The sequence below is a fragment of the Bos taurus genome, chromosome 18 (assembly GCF_002263795.3).
Source record: "Bos taurus isolate L1 Dominette 01449 registration number 42190680 breed Hereford chromosome 18, ARS-UCD2.0, whole genome shotgun sequence".
Classification (NCBI taxonomy): domain Eukaryota; kingdom Metazoa; phylum Chordata; class Mammalia; order Artiodactyla; family Bovidae; genus Bos; species Bos taurus.
Genome location: NC_037345.1, coordinates 22074336 through 22098387, shown reverse-complemented (window position 1 = coordinate 22098387; position 24052 = coordinate 22074336). Strand labels below are relative to the sequence as shown.

At 42.1% G+C, this 24052-nt stretch overlaps 1 protein-coding gene across 6 annotated transcripts in view; it reads right to left on the bottom strand.

Moving 5' to 3' along the window:
- The window catches only part of FTO (FTO alpha-ketoglutarate dependent dioxygenase), a 423982-nt gene that overhangs the window by 366087 nt on the left and 33843 nt on the right, over nt 1–24052 (bottom strand). Inside the window, exon 2 of one of the 6 annotated variants that reach the window (XM_010814570.4) lies at nt 18012–18120. The exons of the other annotated variants lie outside the window; for them this stretch is intronic. Within the exon in view, the coding sequence (XP_010812872.1) occupies nt 18012–18074 (63 nt within the window). The 5' untranslated portion in view covers nt 18075–18120. The remainder of the gene's footprint in view (nt 1–18011; nt 18121–24052) is intronic. 6 annotated transcript variants of the gene reach the window in all.

Here is a 24052-nt window from a genome sequence, read left to right as displayed (position 1 = left end):
CTGTGTTTCAGAGTTGAAAGGCATCCCCATGACTCCAGGCTATATACCTATTAGCTAAAAACAACAATGCTACAAAACTGGCTTTCGGATTAACAGCCCTGTCATTTATCCTTTAAATGTTTATCTCCTTTGGTCACAATTTTATTGCAGTTAAACAGCAACTAGTGTGGGACCAAAAGCCTTCAGATGCTCTGAGTGCACAAGGAGCACACTGTTCTGTTTTCTGGCTGAATGGACTTTTACTTGTGTGAACAAAAGACAAGATCCTGCTATTCTTCAAATGAAAAGGCAAGAAACAGCGAGGAAAAACACAGCACAGAAAACCGCCCCCATGGTCCACGTTACAAATGCTAATGAGAACCAGAGAAGTGAATAGCTGTTTTTCTCCTTCCAAAGTTTAAAAAATTGTGCAAAGTAATTACACATCTCAGCATCTCTTTTAAAAGTTGTGTAAATAACAATTTGCAGTGCATGATAGCTAATACTGGGCTTCCCTGGTGGCTCAGACAGTAAAGATTGCGCCTGCAATGGGGGAGACCTGGATTCAATCCTTGGGTTGGGAAGATCCCTCAGTGAATGGCTACCCACTCCTGTATTCTTGCCTGGAGAATTCCATGGACAGCGGAGCCTGGCAGGTTATAGCAACAGGGTCGCAAAGAGTCAAATATGACTGAGCAACTTAAAAATAAAATACATACACAGCTAATATAGTACATATTATCTAATATAGATAATATTAGAGAAAGGATGGCTACATGCAAAGATTATGGCCTAAAACCAGTGAGTCAGGCAAAATATAAACAGTGTTAACCAGCAAGAGAACTGAAAGCATTGAACAGACTTGACATTGGCCACCTAAAAAGCTCCCCAAGTCTTTAAGAAAGCAGATGAAAACCACTACAATATTGTAAAGTAATTAGACTCCAATTAAAATAAATAAATTAATTAAAAAAAAAAGAAAGCAGATGAAGTTACATCTCAAAGGCCCTCTAAGAATCTAAAACAAGAAGCTGTTGCTGGCAATAGAAGGTGGGAAGGGCTTCCTGACCCAACTCTTACAGAAGGCCATTAGGATCAGCCCTGGTTATCATTTTCCTATATTGTGGTCTAGTCTTCATCCCAACCTCTCTCTCATGTATCTTGCATACTCATATATCTCTCAGGTCTTTATTTCTTAAATAAATTAATGCATTATTGTTATCATTGCTATTGTTTAGTCGCTCAGTCCTGTCCAACTCTTTGCAATCCCATGGACTGTAGCCTGCCAGGCTTCTCCTCTGTCCGTGGGATTTTCCAGGCAAAAATACTGGAGTAGGTTGCCATTTCCTCCTCCAGGGGATTTTCCCAACCCAGGGATTGAACCCAGGTCTCCTGAGTATCTCCTGCATTGCAGGCAGATTCTTTTACCACTGAGCCACTGGTTGTTTTAATTTGCATTAGTTGAAGGGCTTCTCTCGCAGCTCAGTTTGGTAAAGAATCTGGCTGCAATGCAGGAGACCCAGGTTGAACCCTGTTTTGGGAAGATTCCCTGTAGAAGGAAATGGCAATGCACTCCAGTATTCTTGCCTGGAGAATCCTATGGACAGAGGAGCCTGGCGGGCTACAGTCCAAGGGGTTGAAAGAGTTGGACATGACTTAGCGACTAAACCACCACCAATAGTAGTCGATGTTGTCTCAGATGGTAAAGAATTTGCCTGCAATGTAGGAGACCCAGGTTCAATGCCTGGGTCAGGAAGATCCTCTGGAGAAAGGAATGGTTACCCACTCCAGCTTTCTTGCCTAGAAAATTCCATAGACAGAGGAGCCTGACGGGCTACAGTCCATAGGGTCACAAAGAGTCAGACATGACTGAGCAACTAACACTTTCCCTTTTTTACTTTCAATACTAGTTAAAAGAAGGAAAAGTGAGGGATCTGTTTGAATTCTGACATCCATATTCAGCACCACAGAAGGAAATCTAACGGCTTGAGAGTTCCTCTTGTGCAATGTGCAGAAACCATGTATGATCTAGGATTAGGTTTGCTGCAAGTGACAGAAAATATGAAGTGGTAGTGGCTTCACCAGGCTGGAATGGTGGTTCCCATGCTGATCTCAGAGACTCAAGCCACTTTCAGTTCACCACTAAGGACTGGCCCTCACTCTCAAGATCCAAAAGCAGCATTTACAGTTCAGACAGCAGGATAAAAGGAAAGGCCTCAGAAGAAAAGGGCAAAGGGCACACAGCAGCTTTCTCTAAAGGAAAAATCCCAGAAATTACCAGAGGCTACATCCTCTTAGTCACATGGCCTCACCGAACTGCAGGGAAAGCTGGGAAATGCAGTCTGTATTCCAGAAAGCTAACTGCCCTGAAAAGTCCCTGACGGAAGGAGGCAAGAAGGGATCTGGGGGTTAACATGCAGTCACTGCCATAAAGACATTTCCTAGTTTTATAAAACTAGAGGTAGTTGATGTGTATGTGCTCAGTTGATCAATCCTGTCTCACTCTTTACAGCCCCATGGTCTGTACCCCACTAGGCTCCTCTGTCCATGGTATTTTCCAGGCAAAACTAGTGGAGCAGGTTGTCATTTCCTCCTCCAGGAAGGAGGAGAAGGGGGCGACAGAGAGTGAAATGATTGTTTGGCAGCACTGACTCAAAGGACATGAGTTCGAGCAAACTATGAGAGACAGTGAAGGACAGGGAAGCCTAGCATGCTGCAGCCCATGGGGTCACAAAGAATCAGACATGACTTAGTGACGGAACAACAACAATTCCAGAGGCTCTTCCCAACACAGGGATTGAACCCGCGTCTCTTGCACCTCCTCCATTGGCAGGGGGATTCTTTACTAGTGCCACCTGGGAAGCCCAGAGATAGTTGACAATGCCAAGCAAAAAAGTCTTCAGAAGAAGAAAGTTGCAAATGCTCTGAACAGAAGAGCCACTGAGATATATGGACTTGCCGGTGGAGCCCTTGAACTACTCCCTGTATCAAGGATCTGGATCAGATAGCTGAATATTCTCATGTTCTTTCTCCGCCCATCCCCCCTCTCCCCCAAGCCCTTGCCAGGAGTGAATGTCCTGTTCCTATGACTCCCACAGACCTAGAAGATTCTCCCCTGGGTCGTGTCAACTGTACAAGTACCTCAGCCTCACAGCCCAATTCACATCCCATCATTAAGAAAGAGAGGCCCTTCACATCCAAGGGGCAAATCTCATACAAATGACATTTGGCTGATGCCCAAAGGTGACAGGGATGAGAGCAGGATAAATAAAGAATAATGCAGAAGTCAGTTGGGGCAGCCTTTCATCACAGCCCTTTCAAGAGCTATTAATCTTGGTCATAGTCAGTCAGCTAAAAATAATTACTTCTTCTAAAACATGTTGTACACACCAACTAGCAGTAGTAAAGGGTCAGCCCTTTTGACCTAGGAAAGATGTGGCTCCTGGCTTGCCTACAGCCAACTGGAATGGTGCACAACTGCCCCAGCCCGACTTCCTCTTCAATCTCATCTAACAATATCAAGAGAAAGAACCACTATCAGCAATATTGTCAGACTATCGGTAAGCTGTAGAAGCAGCTGCAAGAATATTTATTCGAAGACTATTTGAAACACTATACGAGAAGATTTGTTACTTCCTTTGATTATAATGAAGGGAAATAAAATTTTAAATACTTAAGCATTGTTTTTTTCCTAAGTATTTCACTGTTCCGGTATTTTAATGGAGTGCCATTTGTCATAATTCACCATCCATTCTGGACCGCCTCCTCTTCGATTCAAGGTATCTTTGAACTTGTAAGTCTTTCTAGTTAGTGGGAAAAGCTCTGAGTCTGAAATTCTAAATGACAGATTCAGTTCTGTGGTTAAGCAACTTCGTAATCTGGAAGACACCAAGAGACTCCCTTGGCTTTGCTGGGCCTCAGCTATACTACGGGGATCTGTCATGTCCGACTCTGAGACCCTATGGACTGTAGCCCGCCAGGCTCCTCTGTCCATGGGATTCTCCAGGCAAGAATACTGTAGTGGGTTGCCATGCCCTCCTCTAGGGGATCTTCCTAACCCGGGGGTGAACCCATACCTCTTTTGTCTCCTACATTGGCAGGCAGGTTCTTTACCACTGGGCCACCAGGGAAGCTCAATACTATGGCGAAGTTTGACTCAAAAAGGCCACCTGACTCTTCAGAGATTCAACAGTACAGATGGATGGGTTTGTATAAACCTATAATAAGTGGTATCATTTAATAATAATTGAATAATAATAATCTATCTAAATATTAAACCTATCAATTGGATCTACCTGAAAGAAGGATTATAAGAGAATTTACAGCACCATTTCTTTAAGTCAGGGGCACTTCCAAACCAGTTCACCAACAATACAAATATGATATAAAGAAGTATACCAAGATATCAGTGGCATAAAGGAAAGTGCCCTGTCATGCAAACAGATACACTACAGCAAGAGCAGCCTCTAGCTGTGGGTCAGTAGGTAGCAAGCAGCAGGAACACGAAGAAAGTGGAATCTTTTTTAAACAAAAACACTGCAGCCAGATCACCTACAGCTGGAAGGAAAGCCAACGTGGAAATGCTAGCTTCATGTGACAGCAGAGATCTTCCGACGTGGGGAGAAGTGCTGTTTCTGCTATGCCCCACTTCCCAGCTGGGGAAATAGTGAGACTGAGCCAGGTGTGCCCTCTTCAAAGGAAAAGCCAGTGCCAGTCACTCAGCCACGTGCTACTCTTTTGTGACCCCATGGACTGTAGCCCATCAGGCTCCTCTGTCCATGGGGTTCTCCAGGCAAGAATCCTGGAGTGCGTAACCATTCCCTTGTCCAGATGATCTTCCCGACCCAGGGATCAAACCTAGGACTCCTGCATCGCAGGCAGATTCTTTACCATCTGAGCCTCCAGGGAAGCCTGCTGTCTTTCAAAGACACATTTAAATTATAGTCGTGGGCACTGCATCAAATACTACTGTGAACAGAAACCGCTCACCTCTCAAGATGGCAGTCTTACCAAGCATATGTGGGGCCAGCTGGAGGATTTACAATGACTGGGAAAGACACGAACCCAAGCGGCACCAAATAATAAAAGCAGGAGTTACAGCCAAATTATGGGACCTCCCAGGACCAGGAAAAAAATCCCAGCAAGTATTTTGTAAATTGCATGAAGTTAGTGTTATAAACAAGGCACAACACAGATGCAAAACTTGGAAGAATTTTTTCAATTATACCAACCTCGAAGTCTAAGTTCCTAGAGAAGCAGCTATAAATCTTACAACATGTTCATACTTTACTCAGCCTTACTTGTGCGTGCGTGCTCAGTCGTGCCCAACTCATTGCAACCCCACTATGCTCCTCTGTCCGTGGCATTTTCCAGGCAAGAATACTGGAGTGGGTTGCCATTTCCTACTCCAGGATATCTTCCCTACCCAGGGATCGAACCCACGTCTCCTGTGTCTACTGCATTGGCAAGTGGATTCTATACCCCTGTGCCACCTGGAAAGCCCCGCATCCCTACTGGGCTTCATCAAATAAATGCCTACAGTGAAAACCTATCTCTGGGTTGTGCTTTTTTTAAGCTCTCAATGAAGAATGTTTGTTGTTGCTTTAAAAAAAAAAAAAAGTTGTAACTACATGAATTTTCCTTGCAAACTTTTTATACCTTGGGGAAACTTGGTCTTTTATTATAACTGTAAACTTCATTTATCATTTCACAGGAGACATTAAAATAATTGTGGGCAATCTGATATTGTCCCTTGTAGGCCACATTTCTGCCCTGCAGATACATTGCTACCACACAGCTGGGTTAGAAGATGGTGTTAAAATCACTGTGGAACCACATAATTGCTCCATCATTAGTGGCTGGGGTGGGGTTGAGGGGGGATTAAGTCTTAAAGCAAATTATTCCACATGGATTGAAAAAGAGAGGGGCACAAATAGATGCAAGATTGGTTGCTGAGCTGTAGTACAGAAATCAACTTTTTACAAAAATTTTTTTTGGTACAAATCATGCTTTCACTTAAATGTATTGCTAATTTTGAGAATTTGATTTTTTTAATTGGAGTGCCATTGCTTCACAACGTGGTGTTAGTTTCTGTTGTACAACAACATGAATCAGCTACGTGGATACACAGATCCCCTCCCTCTTGAGCCTCCCTTCCACCCCCACCCCCTCCCACCCCTCTAGACTGTCACAGAGCACACAGCTGAGCTCCCTCTGCTATACAGCTGCCTCCCACTATGTCACACATGGTAGTGTATATATGTCAATGTTACTCTCTCAATTTGTCCCACCCGCTCCTCCCCCTGACCATGTCCAGAAGTCCATTCCCTACATCTGCGCCTCTGTTCCTGTCCTGCAGATAGGTTTCATCAATACCATTTTCCTAGATTCCATAAATATGTGTTAATATACATTATTTTTCTCTTTCTGTCTTACTTTACTGTATGACAGCCTCTAGGTCCAGCCATGTCACTAGAGATGACCCAATTTCATTCTTTTTTTAATGGCTGAGTTCCATTGTATACATGTACCACATCTTCTTTATCCATTCAACAGTCAATGGACATTTAGGGTCTTGATAATATTTGAACACACCTACCCTGTTGAGTTCAAATTCCTAGAATCAAACCCGATTTATGTTCAAATCCCCACTGACCCAGCTCTTCTACTTAAATGTCTATATGGATACATCACATTTTATCTGTTCATCAGCTGATAAACAGTTGTGTGATATTCACTTTTTGGTGATTATGAATCCTACTGTCATGAGGGAAAAAGTGTATTAAATAATGTCTAACCCTGTAAAAGTCAGTCTCCTATTGCTTGAATACCCAAACTTTCCTTCCTAAAGAAGTAACTATTATTGAATTTTTGCTGAGATATACTGTCTTCACGTAAACATTTTATATAAAGAGCAACAAGTATTCTGTACCTTGTTTTTTTTTAATATCTTAAAGATTGTTTCATATTGGTACATTTAGAACTGTCTCCTCTTAATGGTACTAGAATAGTTCACTGGCTACATTTTCCTTAATATTTTTTCTTAATTTAGTCATTTTTAACTGAAGGATAATTACAATACTGTGTTGCTTTCTGCCATACAACAAGACGGATCAACCATAAGTATACACATGTCCCCTCCCTCTTGAGACTCCCTCCCACCCCACCGCCCCCCCCTCCAGGTTTTTAAAGTGTCCCCTTTGTTGTTATTCAGTCAGTAAGTCATGTCCAACTCTGCAACCCCATGGACTGCAGCACACCAGGCTTCCCTGTCTTTCACTATCTCCTGGAATTTGCTCAAACTCATGACCATCCAACCATCTCATCCTCTGTCACCCCCTTCTCTTCCCCTGTCCCCAGTCTTAAAGTGTCCCCTATGGATGGACATTTAGATTGCATTCTTAGGTTTTACCATTACAAATAATGCCGAGTGAAGAGTCTTGTACATATGTCTTTGTACAGGTAAAGAAATGGAATAAATTCATGTAAGTAGAATAGCTGGGCCAAAGGGGATTTGAATATAATTGAATATAGTCTTCTTTCTAGGAGATTTTAATTCAAGAAGGTAAAATACAAGAGGGTCAAGCCCTGTCTGTTGTTTGAATAAGAGGTGTATAATCAGCAGCATTACGAGAAAACGAGCAATCGCTGCATAATTTCTGTTAATGTCTTTATTGAGATATAAGTCACATAACATAAAATTCACCCATTTAGAATGTACAATTCAATGATTTTCTGTATAGGCACAGAGTTTTGCAACAATCATCATAATCCAAATTTAGAACTTTGTCATCATATCAAGAAGAAACCTCGTACCCATTAGAAGTCACCCACAATTCCCATCTCATCCCACTCCTACTCAAGGCCATTGCTAATCTTCCTGTTATGTACAGATTTGCCCACTGTAGTCACTTTTATACAAATGGAATCAGATAACATGTCGTTTTCTCGTGCTTAGCTTTCACTTAGTGTTATGCCTTCAAGGTTCATTGATGTTGTACTATACATGCTGTAACCTCGTATCTTCATGTTGCAAAACAATATTCCATCACACAGCTACACAACACTTTGTGTATCCATTCATCAGCTGACAGTCATTTGGGTTGCTTCTATTGTTTGGCTACTATGAATAATGTTACTATGTGCATTTGTGTGTAAGTTTTTAAGTGGACATATGTTTTCATCTCTTGCGGGTATATATCTATGAGTGAGCAAATGAATGAGTGAACAGATAGAAACTCACATTAAAATTTTTTTTTAATATGAATGTTACATAGCAAAAGAGAGAAAGCAAAACATTGACAGTTGGTAGGTTAACAAAGAAGACTAACAATACTTTGATGCTAGAGCAGAAGTCAGTATCTTTAAAATGGCACTTTAAATAAGATGGCATTTATTTGAAAACAATATGAAAATTAAACAGATGTCCACACATATTAGGTTTAAATAAATCCAGAAATGTCACCGGCCAAGTGAACAGAGGAGATAAAGTTCGATTCCTTCAGAGCTACGACATTCCATGATTTCTTCTCAGTTCTTATCCTTGAAAATGTCTTAACTCCCATGTTTCACATACAATTTAATAAAGTAAACTTGTTCTGAGCTTGTACAATGTTCCATGCACCTTGACAGGCCGAAAGACACAGAAATTAATAAAACCTTTCCATTCTCATGCTCAAGGAACTCACATTTTAATGTCTGATACTTTTTGATAATGGTATGCAAAGATTTTAAGGGTATAAACCAAAGGAGAGCAAACTTTTTCCATAAAGGGCCACATAGTAAATATTTTAGGCTCTACAGGCCGCATACGGCCCTTACTGAATATTCTCATTTTTCGTTTTTCCTTGCTTATCCTTTAAAAATGTAAAAACCATTTTCAGTTCAAAAGCCAACCCCTAGTACAAACTATAAGCAAAGAGAAAAAATTACAGGTTCACTATCTTAACCAATTAAACATGCTGGATACAACTTAAAATTCATGAATGTGAGTTACAACAGCCTCAACTCAACTCTGGCTCCTCTCACTAATTAGCCTTTCATTGTCACGACTCTGTTTATACCATTATTTTTTATCCCACAAATGCTCTGGCAATTGATGAAATAAACTCTTTTTCTGTCCCTAAATAAAGTCCACCCTTCAGTTCCCAACTGACAATACATTTGACAAAGCTAACTGGAATCTTGTTAAGTACCAGGCCCTAGATAAGACACACATACACACACAAAGGTCTCTTCCTATCCTAATCCCTCTGTGTTAGTGAGAATGGTCTAGACTCTACTGAGGGTAAACTCCCAAGTCTCAGGGACTTAATACAGAAAGGTCTTTCTTGGTCAAGTTCCCTGCCCAATACGGGCCATTGAGGGCTCTACACACAGTCTTTCATGAACCCAGTCTAAAGGAGACTCCACCGACTGGAACACACAGCCCCCAAGGTCACTCTGGCAGGGCAAGGGAAAGCATGCGAATAGCACACCAGCTCTTAAGCGTCTTGACCGGGAATTGATACCTATCACTTCTACTTCATTTCATTGGTTAAAACTAATCACAGAATTTCACCTAACTGCAAAGAAGGTAGGGGTTGTGATCTTCCAGTACAATTACAATGAAGAGCAAAAACCAGGCGTTAAACAGAAAAAGCTGAAGCAGATACAGGATGCCAGAGATAACCTCCCCAAGGCTGGGTGTGCCTCACTGATGTCAGAGTTACAAGTTATGCAGTACAACTGCTAAGATACCATACGTGGACTGTGTGTGTGGGTTCAGTTGCTCAGTTGTGTCCGACCCTTTGGGACCCCATGGACTATATAGCCCGCCAGGCTCCTCTGTCCATGGAATTTTCCAGGCAAGAATACTAGAGCGGGCTGCCATTTCCTACTCCAGGGGATTATCTCAACCCAGGGATCAAATCTGTGTCTCCTGCATTAGCAGCCGGATTCTTTACCACTGAGCCACCTGGGAATATTCAGAGATAAGTAAATCCCCGTTCACCATCCTCACACTCTCCAAGCTAGTAAAGCCGGTCATACCACATTTCTAACTTCAGTGCAGCAGAAATGAACATGGACTGCAAACCTAGGTGTTTCTGCAGTCACATTATAGAGCATATCCCTTAAGCAGTTCCAACATTAATCAAGGTTCAGGCTCATCCAACACAATATAACCTTCACACAACACCATCAATAGCAAATATGCACTGAAATGCGTACCTGAGAACGTGATGAGAAAATGGTAACTGGCCATTTTGACAAAAAGCTGCTCAGCATCTTCCCCCCGACCTCATGCCTCTCCTACATACCCTATGGTCCCTTTGAGGACACATTGCACAAAATCTAAGTTACTTCGATATACAAACAACCCTATGCTCAGTACTTTGTAAGTAAGGTGCTCAGTACTTCTTTGAATGAAACACTGAAGAAAGTGCATCAGTGAAATTACGATGGAGCTGAATCCTGTTATAGCATTGCCTCTTTCACAACAATGTTTGAGAGCTAAAAGGCTGGGACAGAAAGAGCTGCCTGTTTCCCAGAAGAATCAGAGAAGGTATGTGGAGAGGGTCATCAAGTTGGACTTTGGCTCACAATGCCCCCAAGGACACTGACAAATAGCCCAATAATAACCCATCTGAGTCTCAGAAGTCACTCCTTAGAGCTGCTCTATAAAAGCCAAAAGGAATTATTCATTAGCGAGTGTGAATCACACTGGATACCACCAGCAGACTCTGTTTGGCCTTGCTGAATTATTCATTAGCATTTGTGAGAAATGTACAACCCAAAGGGTGTTAAATCAATCCAGATTGTTCAGCAATGTTTGTTTTCCTTTAAAAATACTTATAAAAAAAAATCACCTCCAATCTACAGTTCTTACATTTATAAGACCAGTTAAAAAATCTGCCTAAACAAGTAGGTGAAGAGTAGAAAGTCAAGCAAGAAAGGGATCTCCTTATTTAGTATTCATCATTATACTGACAGGCAGTAGACTGAACCAATGTTTGTTTACCTGTCCACATCTTGCCTTTTTAGATGTTGTATGGTCAAAGACACCAGGAGCTCTACAATGAGATTCACAGGTGGAGGGGGGAAAACTCTTTTGAGTCCTGTCACAGAGCAGATGCAAATTTAATTACAGTGCGTTAAGCCTTCCATCTTGTCGAGGTGCCCTTGGAAAGCAACTGTAAACAAGAAGCACTGGGCAATCAGGTGTCAGGGGCTCATTTGATCTGCTAGGAAACATGTCACAAATCCCTGGCAGGAAGTGAGTCGGGAAAGGGAACAAAGAGAGAGGGCTGACAGTGTCGGGGGGGGGGGGGGGGGGGGGGGGGGGGCGGGCAGAGCTTGGGGGTGTGCCTGTTAGTGCTGGGGGCTGCTCCCACTCCCAGCTCCCACCTCCAGGAGACAGCGCTCCCTGCCTGACAAGGCCCTCTCATCTCATATTTGTTATACATTCTCCTGTGGTCCGCAGAAACCACCAGCCCAAGTGGGGAGTCAACTGGAGAGCGATGTACAATTAAAGTACTCGAGACCAAGGAACACCTAGCATGAGCTGATTTAAGACAACTGGAGAAATCTGGAAATTAGTGCAGAATGGAAATTCAGGTAAAAGAGATCTTATCAGCCTGTGGTCTTAAAAGAAAACCCTAAGTCCAGCTGAATTCCCAGCTTTTCGGTATGCCCCTAATTGAGTAAGAAGAAGGTTCCAGCTAATGAAGCTCCAGGTCTGAACCTGAGCTGTCAAATGCCCGGCTGTTCCTATGATAATAGTTGCTGCATTTGTAGGCAAGGGACAGAAAGTGATCCCTGAGTGTATCGATTTGTAATTCTACAAACAGACTGAAGCCTTCTTGAAGGGAGCCCATGTCCGGAGCACAGTGCTCACTTCTACAAGACAACTGCAGAAAATGGATCTCTGCCCTCAAAACCATGGTTCCAGAAGTGCTTTCTGCTGAATTATCCTATGGGAATTGAGTGCTTAAGTTAAAGTCTCCCTGACGTTATTGTCAATTAACAACTTTCAAATTGGGGGAGCTTCCAGGTGGCTCAGTGGTAAAGAATCCGCCTACCAAGCAGGAGACAACGAGTTTGATCCCTGGGTCAGGAAGACCCCCTGGAGAAGGAAATGGCAACCCACTCCAGTATTTTTGTCTGAGAAATCCCATGGACAGAGGAGCCTGGCAGGCTATAGTCCATGGGGTCACAAAAGGATCAGATACCACTTAGCAGCTAAATATCAACAACAAAATGGAGGAGCGTAAAAAGCTTGAAAGTAACCAAGCTCTATTTAACTTGGAGCAGATTAACCAGTTTCTCTAAGCTTCATTGTCCTCATCTACATCTGGAGGAAAATAGCATCCATGTAGGATCCCTGCAAGGATTACAGAAGATAGTATACATTAAGTGACAGCCAGTATTATTATATTAAAGAATAAGGGGAATTGATATTAATAATGCAATTATCATTTGCCTGGTAACACAAGTATTCCCATGATATTAAAATCACTCCTAAAATGTTCTGCAAACTTGTTACAATTATTACCTAACATTATCTAGATAAGCACAGAGTTCTTTTCCTCCACTTCACTACTTTTATAAATGAGAAACACATATCAAAGACTCATTTCAGCTTCCAGAGAATTAAGCTATTACCTAAATATCAGTCTGCGAGCAAAGACGAACAGAAGTAAAGAGGAAACGGTTAAAAGAGGGATCTGGGATCACCTGAATAAGAATGAAGTTCAAAAAGGAGGGGATATTAGGTATAGCTGATTCACTTTGCTGTAGAAACTAATACCGGAGAAGGCACTGGCACCCCACTCCAGTACTCTTGCCTGGAAAATCCCATGGACGGAGGAGCCTGGTGGGCTGCCGTCTATGGGGTGGCACAGAGTCAGACACGACTGAAGCAACTTAGCTGCAGCAGCAGCAGAAACTAATACAACACTGCAAAGCAACAATTTTTTAAAACAGGCACTTGGGATCATCAGAGAGCAGGTTCCATTCATTTCTTAAATGTTCTCATTGTCTAATCTCCCTTACATCCATTTCGGGCTCCTTCTAAGAGTGTGGCAACAGAAGGGGCAAAACCAAAAGGAGACACCTAGTGGCCAAGTGACCTTCCATTCAGACTACAGTTAAACAGCAAATAATATCAAACAACTTTATAATCAAGAAAACCTCTTTTTTAGCATGTGAAGGTATGATGCTAAAGCTGAAACTCCAGTACTTTGGCCACCTCATGTGAAGAGTGACTCACTGGAAAAGACTCTGATGCTGGGAGGGATTGGGGGTAGGAGGAGAAGGGGACGACAGAGGATGAGATGGCTGGATGGCATCACTGACTCGATGGACGTGAGTCTCAGTGAACTCCGGGAGTTGGTGATGGACAGGGAGGCCTGGCGTGCTGCAATTCATGTGGTCACAAAGAGTCAGACACGAGTGAGCGACTGAACTGACTGAACTGAACTGATGCCAAAATCACTGCAGATGGTGACTACAGCCATGAAATTAAAAGACGTTTACCCCTGGAAGGAAACTTATGACCAACCTAGATAGCATATTGAAAAGCGGAGACATTACTTTGCCAACAAACGTCCGTCAAGTCAAGGCTATGGTTTTTCCAGTGGTCATGTATGGATGTGAGAGTTGGACTGTGAAGAAAGCTGAGCGCCGAAGAATTGATGCTTTTGAACTGTGGTGTTGGAGAAGACTCTTGAGAGTCCCTTGGACTGCAAGGAGGTCCAAACAGTCCATCCTAAAGGAGATCAGTCCTGGGTGTTCATTGGAAGGAATGATGCTGAAGCTGAAACTCCGATACTTGGCCACCTGATGCGAAGAGCTGACTCATTGGAAAAGACCCTGATGCTGGGAAAGATTGAGGGCAGGAGGAGAAGGGGACGAGAGAGGATGAGATGGTTGGATGGCATCACCGACTCAATCGACATGGGTTTGGGTAAACTCCGGGAGTTGGTGAAGGACAAGGAGGCCTGGCGTGCTGCACTTCATGGGGTCGCAAAGAGTTGGGCACGACTGAGCGACTGAACTGAACTGATGTCAATTAAAAGCGAGACACAGAGAGACACACCAAGTATAAAAGAAACATAATGCTTTACATATTAAATGAAGCTGCATTTTAACTGCTATGTCAGCCTAACTAGAATTCACTGCTTTTACAGATTGGGAAGGACTCTTTTCAGGATGGAAGACAGGTTTCTGGAGTTGTACACGCACGTGCGTGCATGCATGCTAAGTCGCTTCAGTTGTGTCTGACTCTTTGTAACCCTATGGATTGTAGCCTCCCAGGCTCCTCTGTCCATAGTATTCTCCAGGCAAGAATACTGGAGTGGGTTGCCATGCCCTCCTCCAGCAGATCTTCCCGACCCAAGGATCGAACCCACACCTCTTGGGTCTCCTGCAATGGCAGGCAGGTTCTTTACCACTAGCAGCATCTGGGAAGCTCTGGAGTTATACACACCTGGGTTCAAATTCCAGCTCTGCCAAGTGCTCATTGACTGAACAATACTTTCTAACCTCTTCCACATCATGAAGCATGTAGAAAATTATAAAATGTGCAGACCACATTGGAGTAATCAGAAGAGGTGCTGGGGCCAAAGTTCAAACTCTCTACTAACCCACTCCAAGGACTAAGGGAACCATTCTCTCCACAAGCAAGAATCCATTCCAGGCACACCAGTGGGATATGCTCCTGAAACAATTTACTTAATATTATTGGGCCTTAGTTTCCTCATCTATTTTTACAAATAATACCCATTTATTTTTACAAATAATACCCATTTTTATGAAGATTAAATGAGATAATATGTATGAATATATATTCACACACAGGGCTTCCCTTGTGGCTCAACTGGATAAAAAAATCCTCCTGCAATGTGGGAGACCTGGGTTTGATCCCCGAGTTGGGAAGATCCCCTGGGGAAGGGAATGGCTACCCACTCCAGTATTCTGGCCTGGAGAATTCCATGGACTGTATGATCCATGGGGTCACAAAGAGTTGGAAAAGACTGAGCGACTTTCACTTCACTTCATATTCATAAAATGCACGTACTAGTGCATACATAAAGTACTCAATAAATGTTTGTTTTCTTCTTTCTATACTATTTTTTAATAGAACTGTACAAAGATCCTGCTAAATCCACAAACTTCAAAACTATACTATATAATTGATAAGGAGTAACAAAAAACATAGCTAGTGTTTGAATGTATATTATAAATCAGACAAGGGCTTAGGTTGTTACTTCACTGAACTCTTCAAACTACTTTACAAAGCCAGTGTAGTAGATACCTGGGCTTTCCTGGTGGCTCAGTGATAAAGAATCCACCTACCAATGCAGGAGACACAGGAGACGTGGGTTCCATCCCTGGGTCGGGAAGATCCCCTGGAGAAGGAAATGGCAACCCACTCCAGTATTCTTGCCTAGGAAATCCCACCGACAGAGAGGCCTGGTGGGCTACAGTCCATGGGTTTGCAAAGAGTTGGACACAACTTAGAGACTATACAACAACAACATGGCAGATACCATCTTTGGCCCACCTACTACCTATTCTGACAATTTTTCTTATTAACAAAATCCTGATTTTGATGTAGGCAACAATGGGCACATCCAAACAGTGGCTACCCCAGACTTCCTCATAGCTGGAGCAGCCATGCGGCACTGTTCCGGTTGATGAAATTGACCTGCAAGTTTACTATTGTGCCAATGGCCTCAAGAGTGACCTTGAAAACAGAGCCCCTCCAACCCTAGTCAAATCTGAAAATAACTGCAGCCCCAGCCAGCATCCTGAGTGCCACATTATGAGAGACCCTGAGCCCGGGTCTCTGCTAAGACCCTGCTAAGATGGGTCTGGATTCCTGATCCACAGAAATATAACTATAAGAGAATAAATATTTGTTGCTTTAAGACATTACACTTTGCTAATCTGTTATACAGCAATGACAGAATCTATTCACCATCTTTCAATGAGATGATATGCTTAGAATGGCAAATCAGGATGATAAGAGATGCTGGGTGCTCATGACTTTCAAAGGCTGGTCCACCACCACCTATCTCATAGTTGAGAGGGGAAAAAAAAAAACTTTTATTTCATTAAACAATTAAAATAAATCTTAAGTGACACATTATTTTATTATTTATTGTTATTTATTATTCATTTATTATTATTATATATAGTTATTTTATTATTATTCCCAGGTAACACCTAATGGGCTTACATAATACAAACATAAAATGGAAAGCAGTGGTTCTCAGATTTTAATTCAATGGAATAAAAACAAAAAAGGAACTCAACAGAAGTTACTGGTCAACATAATATGCTGTCGAAGGGTAGATTACAAAAGCACACCGAATGGCCGTTGTTTAAAAACTACACACGCACAAATATTCACACAAAGGCACAGGAAAAAAGTCTTGAAGGTCAGAGATCAGAGGTCAGCAAATATATTTTTGTAAAGGACCAGACAGTAAATACTTCAGGCTTTGGAGGCTGCCAGTTTGTCACAGCAGCTCAACTCTCAATTCTGCCGTCACCTGAGAGAAGGCACATAAAATATGAACATGAATGAGCACGGCTGTGTTCCAAGAGGCTTTTCTGTTTCTTTCATTTTTTGGCCAAGCCCCCATGGCATGTGGGATTTTAGTTCCTTGAACAGGGATCAAACATGCACCCTCTGCATTGGACACGCAGGGAAGCTCAGAAGGCTTTATATGAGGAAACTAAATTGTAAATTTCACATTATTTTCACATGTAATGAAATATTATGCTTCTTTTCATTTTTTCCCCAACCATTTAAAAATGTGAATTCCATTCTTAGCTCAGGGGCTATACAAAAACGTGGTGAGCCAGATCTGGTCCACAGGCCATAGGTGACTCACCCCCATTCCAAATCAGCGGCAGTGAATATGCTTGTCTGGGGAGGAAGACTAAAGGAAGACTTGTGCTTTCTTCTTGAAACTTTCAGCATTGTCTGAATATGCCATCATTTTTTTCTAATATTTTTCTTCAAAAGATTTTTTTGATGTGGACGATTTTTAAAGTCTTTACTGAATTTGTTACAATATTGCTTCTATTTCATGTTTTGGTTTTTTTTTGGCCCTGAGGCATGTGGGATCTTAGCTTCTCAATCAGGGAGCAAACCCACACCCCTTGCCGTGGAAGGTGAAGTCTTAACCACTGGACCACCAGGCAAGTCCCTACCATCATTTTTATAATTAGAATATGCAGTGAAATTTTGTTCATATGAGGTGAGAGAAAGGGAAAAAATGTTTCTTGGGTGATACAGGGACTTGGGAAATGCACTGAAAAAGTCTGTTGACCTGGGAATCACCAGATGAGCAATAAAAACTGTTAACTAAGCCAGAGATAACATTTTCAGTGGCCCTAATGATTCTCCAAAGTAGACAGAAAGTATCTATCATACAAAGAAGTGACATGAGATGGAGACTTGAGACAGACTGGGGAACAGAGCACGACATGTGCCCATAAAAAATAAAACTCTGCCACGCTGACCAGAAACACAAGAAAAGCCTGAAAATACAACACAAAGCACTTCTTTAATCCCATATGTATGTCAGAAGCTTCACACCTTCAGAAAACAGTCACTGAGCAGAAGCATAACACGGAAACATAATTTACGATAAAAATTCTCCTTTGTAATTTTGGTCCAATTAATTGTATGTAAAACTCTTCAGGATCACAAAACTGATGTCACTGATGATATCTAGTCACTATGTCCAGCTTGTAAAAAAATACACTCTACGCCAACCCAGGTAACTACATGGGTAGCACTCAGCTTTGTAGGCATTATGTCATAAAGCCATTCTAGCTGTCATCATTCCTGTAGAAAAACAGTAAGACAGGGAAAACACAAGTCCTGGTGCTTCTTGTTAACATTTACCAGATGATCCTAAGGGTTAGAGATGACGCTGCTAAATATTCATGTCAGAACACAAGGCTGGCGTCTCCCTCTAATTTTGAAAAGGCACTATACAAAGTATGGAAGAAAGTCAACATAATTACCTTACCTCTTCAAAGCAGATGACTTTTATTTGCTTTCTGGTCTTTCTATGCTTGTCCCTTCTGTGCATCAAGGATGGCTCCCCAGAGATCAAACTTTGTATTTCTCCCTCTTTTCTAATATAGAAAAGGTATTTTTAACCACATGTAAATTTTTTCAAGACAACTGTTAGAAACACTAACTTGCATTGTTGTACTGCAGAAACCAATACAACATTGTAAAGCAATTTTTCTTCAATTAAAAATAAATTGAAAAAAAAAAGAAGCACTAAGAAATAGGGAGGAATAATAGCTGTCACCTCATAGACTTTAAAATGGTGAATTTTACATCAGGTAAATTACACCTCAATTTTTTTTAACACAGGCAAAAAAATACAACCATAGTGATTAAAAAAAGAGAGAGACAGAAAGAGAGAGGGGATGGGAAATGTGACCCCCAACAGAAGTAGCTAATTCAAAAACTTCTAAATTTCTTTTGGATGATTAGATGTTTTGAACTATCCATGTCTCTTCCTCCCTTCTATTCACACACAAAGTAGGCATCTCATTTCATCAGTCCTTTGACTTGCAGTTTTCACCTATAAAATAACAGCAAGAATATTTTTCTTTGGCTAACTCACAGGATTATGGGAATTAAATTGAAAGAGATAAGAAATTGACAATACAGCTTCCCTAATGGCTCAGACAATAAAGAATTTGCCTACAATGCCGGAGACCTGGGTTCAAACCCTGGATCAGGAAGATCCCCTGGAGGAGGAATAGCAATCCACTCAATTACTCTTGCCTGGAGGATCCTAAGGACAGAGAAGCCTGACGGGCTACAGTCCATGGGGTCGCAAACAGTCAGACACCACTGAGCGACTATCACACGAACACACAAGTGTTGGCAAGGGTGTGCAAAGAAATTAAAACCTTTTTTACATTGCTGTGGGGATGTAATACAGTACAGTTGCTTTGGAAAACAGTGTAGCAGTTCTTCAAAAAGTTTAAACATAGAGTTACCACATAACTCAGTAATTCCACTTCTGGGTATATACCCAAAAGAAATGAAAACCCATCTATACAAAATCTTGTTCACAAGTGTTTATAGCAGCATTATTCATAATAGCCAAAAAGTTAAAACAACAAATGTCTGTCAAGTGATGGATGGGTAAATAAAATGTGCTTTATCCATAAATGGAACATTATTCAGCCATAAAAGAAAAATGAAGTATTCATACATTCTACACCATGGACAAATGACGAAAACATACAGATTATGTTAAGTAAAAGCCGCCAGTCACAAGAAACCACGTATTATTTTACGATTCCACTTATATGCAATGTCTCTAATAGGCAAATCTATAAACAGAGAAAATAGATTCCCATGTGGCTCAGTGTTAAAGACTCTGCCTGCCAATGCAGGAGATGCTGGAGATGCAGGTTCGATCCCTGGGTCAGGAAGATTCCCAGGAGGAGAAAAGAGCAATCCAACAGACTGCAGTCCATGGAATTACAGGAGTCGGACATGACTGAGCACTCGCAGACAGAGCTGAGGGTGGGTAGTTGGTAAAGTGAATGGGGAATGACAACACACGGGTACAGAGCTTATTTTAGAGGTGAAGAAAATGTTCTAAAGTTAGATTTCAGTGGCGATAGTTCCACGATCTTGTGAATAGGCAAAAAAGAAAAAAAAAAAACAACCATAAACACTGAATTGTATACTTTAAATGGGCAAACTGCACATATGCAAATTATATCTCAACAAAGTTCTTTTTCTTTGAAAAGAACAGTCATCTCTAAGTGGGCAGCTGGGGAGGAATAAAGGGGAGAGATGTCATTTATTTTCCATCATAATCCCTGTTGTTGTTGTTTATTCACTAAATCAGGTCCAACTCTTTGCCACCCCATGGACTATAGGCCGCCAGGATTCTCTGTCCATGGAATTTCCCAGGCGAGAATACTAGAGTGGGTTGCCATTTCCTACTTCAGGAGATATTCCCGACCCAGGGATCATGTCTCCTGTGTTGGCAGGCAGATTCTCTACCACTGAGCTACCAGAGAAGCCCCATAATCCCTCTGCACAATGTGATTATATTTTACATATGACTATTAATATGATGAAAAAGTAAAAATAATTATTGGAAAAAGTACATGCAAAATGGTACAGATATCATCGAGGACACACATTCTTTGCTCATAAAGTCAAACTAAGAGAAACAACATTCTGCCCTAGAAAGTACCACACAGGGAAAATCAGGGCTTTCCTGGTGGCTCTGATGGTAAAGAATCCGCCTGCAAGGGAGACCTGGGTTCAATCCCTGGGTCAGGAAGATCCACTGGAGGAGGAATATGTCAACTCGCTCCAGTATTTTTGCCTGGAGAATCCCCACGGACAGAGGAGCCTGGGGATTGCTGTTAGGTAAGAAGGAGCACTCTCACGCACATGTGGTGTGTGTGCACATGTGTGTGTGTGTGTGTGTACACATATGAATCTCTTTCACACAGAGAAAGAAGTAAAGTACGGCCATTGTACAAAATGAAAAATATATTCTCAGGACATCATACCAACCCTTCTGTAAGTGTTAGCATAGCCCTCCTATTGGCGTAAACTGCACGGTGCTGTGTATCGTAGCAACACATGCGGACGAGGTCCTGACTCTCCAGAACTCACCATCAAAGAGCCACCGACGACATCAGTGCAACAGAGAAGTCCTAAGTGATCAAAAACCAAACTAAACCTAAGTGGGCACAATGGAAGGAAGGATTTACAGAGGCAGAAACTTTCGAAGTAAATCTTGAGAAGATGCACGATTCTCCCCCTAGATGAACTCCAGGGAAGGAAGACAGTGGATTGCAGGGATGAACAAAATACAGAGTAAATAGATATGCCTGGAAGCGGGGAGGCAGAGAGGGCTAGAGCCAGGAGGGGAAGGTTAAGTTAGATAGTGGTCTGGAAATATTAATAAGAGCATGTGTGCATCTGTGGCACTTGGACTTTATCCTACAGTCAACAGCAATGCATTTAACTAAGATCTACAGAGAATTAAGACGACAGTCAAACAGTAAGAAAATCCGTTCTGTTAAATAAGTAAAAGATAGACTGGCAAGGACAGAGGATGCATGTGGAAAAGAAGGAAAGGAGAAAGGCCAAAAAAAAAAAAAAAAACAGCTCAGAAGCTGTTGAAATTTCTTTTGTTTAGTCACTAAGTCATGTCTGACTTTTTGTGACCCCATGGACGGCAGCACACCAGGCTTCCCTGTCCTTCACTATCTTCCGGAGTTTGCACAAAGTCATGTCCACTGAGTCGATGATGCCATCCAACCATGTCATCATTTTGACATCATTTAAACTAGAGCAGAGTCAGAAGGAATGAGCAGGGGTCAGATTTTAGAGCTGCTGATAAACTAGAAAGACAGTCACAGGCTGAAGATAGATGGGGAGGGAAAGGAATGGTAACCCAAGACTTTTGGAAAGAAAGCGATACTGACTTTGATAAGGGCTGCTGCTGCTGCTGCTGCTAAGTCGCTTCAGTCGTGTCCAACTCTGTGCGACCCCATAGACGGCAGCCCAACAGGCTCCCCCGTCCCTGGGATTCTCCAGGCAACAACACTGGAATGGGTTGCCATTTCCTTCTCCAATGCATGAAAGTGAAAAGTGAAAGTGAAGTCACTCAGTCGTGTCCGACTCTTAGCGACCCCATGGACTGCAGCCTACCAGGCTCCTCCGCCCATGGGATTTTCCAGGCAAGAGTACTGGAGTACGATGCCTTTGCCTTCTCCGTGGGTAAGGGCAGAAATTACTAATTGCCACTAAGCTAGGAGTTTGATCTGGTTTTATCTAATAGGCCAGAGTACTGAATGAGCGCAGCTGACTTTTCTCAGCACAACATACAGCATGGATTCAGGGGCCAGCCAGCCTGTGTTCAAATCCAGCTCTACCAGTACTAGCTAGAGATCTTCAAGCACATGATTTAATTTCTCTGTCCCCAGTTTCTTCATCTGTAAAACAGTGGTAATTAAAAGGCCTATTTCATAGGGATACCATGTGTATCAAGGGAGATAAAGTGATTAGAAAAGTGTCTTGCAAATATTAAGTGCACTAACAGCACTTGCTAGTTCTCCTATGTATGGCATCTGCATAGCGACATATCAACTCCATTTTATACAATAGCAACTGAGGCTTAGGGAAACCAGGTTCTCACACAGCTAGTTGAAGGCAAAATCCTTTATCCGTCAGGCTTCAAAGGCAATAATATTTCCCCTGTGCTACGCTACCTCCAGAGCTGCTGATACAATAGCCACTACATCCATGGGAAGAGCTGACTTGCTTGTGCCTTGATTTGCAGGAGAACCTAAGTAAAAAGGGTGGTCAGTTCATCAGTTTCTGAGAAGAACTGGCTCCTGCATCTCAGGACTCGGGTGAGGATGTCACCTCCTCCAAGAGACCCCTCCCTGACCCCTGAGTCTGTGTCCACTGATATCCACTCAGTGCAGAGGAAATGGTGCTGTCCCCCATTCTGAGCACTAATGCCATTGTGCTGAAACTACTCCCTAATCTCTCTATCCTACTGGTCTACCGACCTTGTGAGTTTGGGGGCTCTCCATCTTATTCACTACAAGATCCTCAGCTTTGACCAGCAACTCACAACAGCTTAACTGAAAGTGCCAGTTAAACTTGCTGCATGATTGATACCAATTTCCAATCCGTTTTATATGTATTTGTCCCAAAAGGTTATATCATACACATATACATTATTTTGTATACATATAGAAGCTAAGGCTACATTGCTTGGTCATTCCAGAATAAAAGATAAAAATCTCTTTCCCACTCATACGTTAACTGAGTGTGGCAGAAACCATGCCTGCTTACTCATCAGCTCTTCCTTCTCTTTGACCTCAACAAAGGCGCAATGAGCACAACTCCACAGAATGGATTATGAGTGTTCCAACCCAGGGATGGCATCTTAGTCAGCACGGGCAGTCATAACAGAACACCACAGACTGGGTGGCTTAGCCGAAGTTTATTGCTTAGCATTCTGGAGGCTGGGAAGTCCAAGACAGAGGTGCTGACAAAGTAGGTTTAATTCTGAGACTTCTTCTCTTGGCTTGTGGGCAGCCCCATCTCACTGTATGCTCATATGACCTTTTCTCTGTGTGTGCACAGAGAAAGAGTGAGCTTTCTGGTATCACTTCTTATGAGGGCACTAATCCCACCATGAGGGCTACATCCTCATGACCTCATCTGACCCTAAGTACCTCCCCCAAACCCCATTTCCAAGTACCATCACATTGGAGGTTAGGGTTTCAACAAATACGTTTTGAGGGGACACAAACATTCACCCATAACACATGGAAATATCATTCACTTCTGCTAGATTCTAGATTCCCCAGCCTCCTCTGCAACAGGGAATGGTCAAGCAATCCAGCACTGGCCAAAAAGGCATAATGAAGAGTCTGCTAGCAGCCTTGTGGGAAAGATTTTCCACCAAATATAAAACCCCCCTTTATCTTCCCACCCTCTTCCAGCCTTGAACAGTTACATGAGGACACGATGAATGGAATCTTGTGATCACGAGGTTAAGCCAACAGATCAAAAAGCCCCTGTGCTAAAGACGGAGAGCAGAAAATAGAAAGTACCAGCATCCTTGGTTATATTACTAAGTCAGTGCTCCAGAAGACCTTCCTTCTTTCAGACAGCTTATGATGTGTAATGAGTCCTGTTTAACACACTGTTAGATAGAAATTCTGTTACTTGAAGTCAAAGTTTTCAAATTCATACTAAGTAGATGCACAAAACTTGTTAATGTACATTTCCTCGAATGTGATATTGACCACTCAAACTGAGTTGTATACATATGGGATTTGCAATCAAGTGAACACCAAGCTCATCTATTCCAGGGGGAAAGAACTGAATTTTGGAAACATTTAAAAGCCCCAGCATCACCAGAGAATGTCTATTGCTCTCAAATTTTGTATGGAAGGTTCATAACATGCAGAACAGAACAGACAGAGCTATGATTACAAATAACTTCCTTTAAAAAAATAAAGAGATTCAATCTCTTATTCA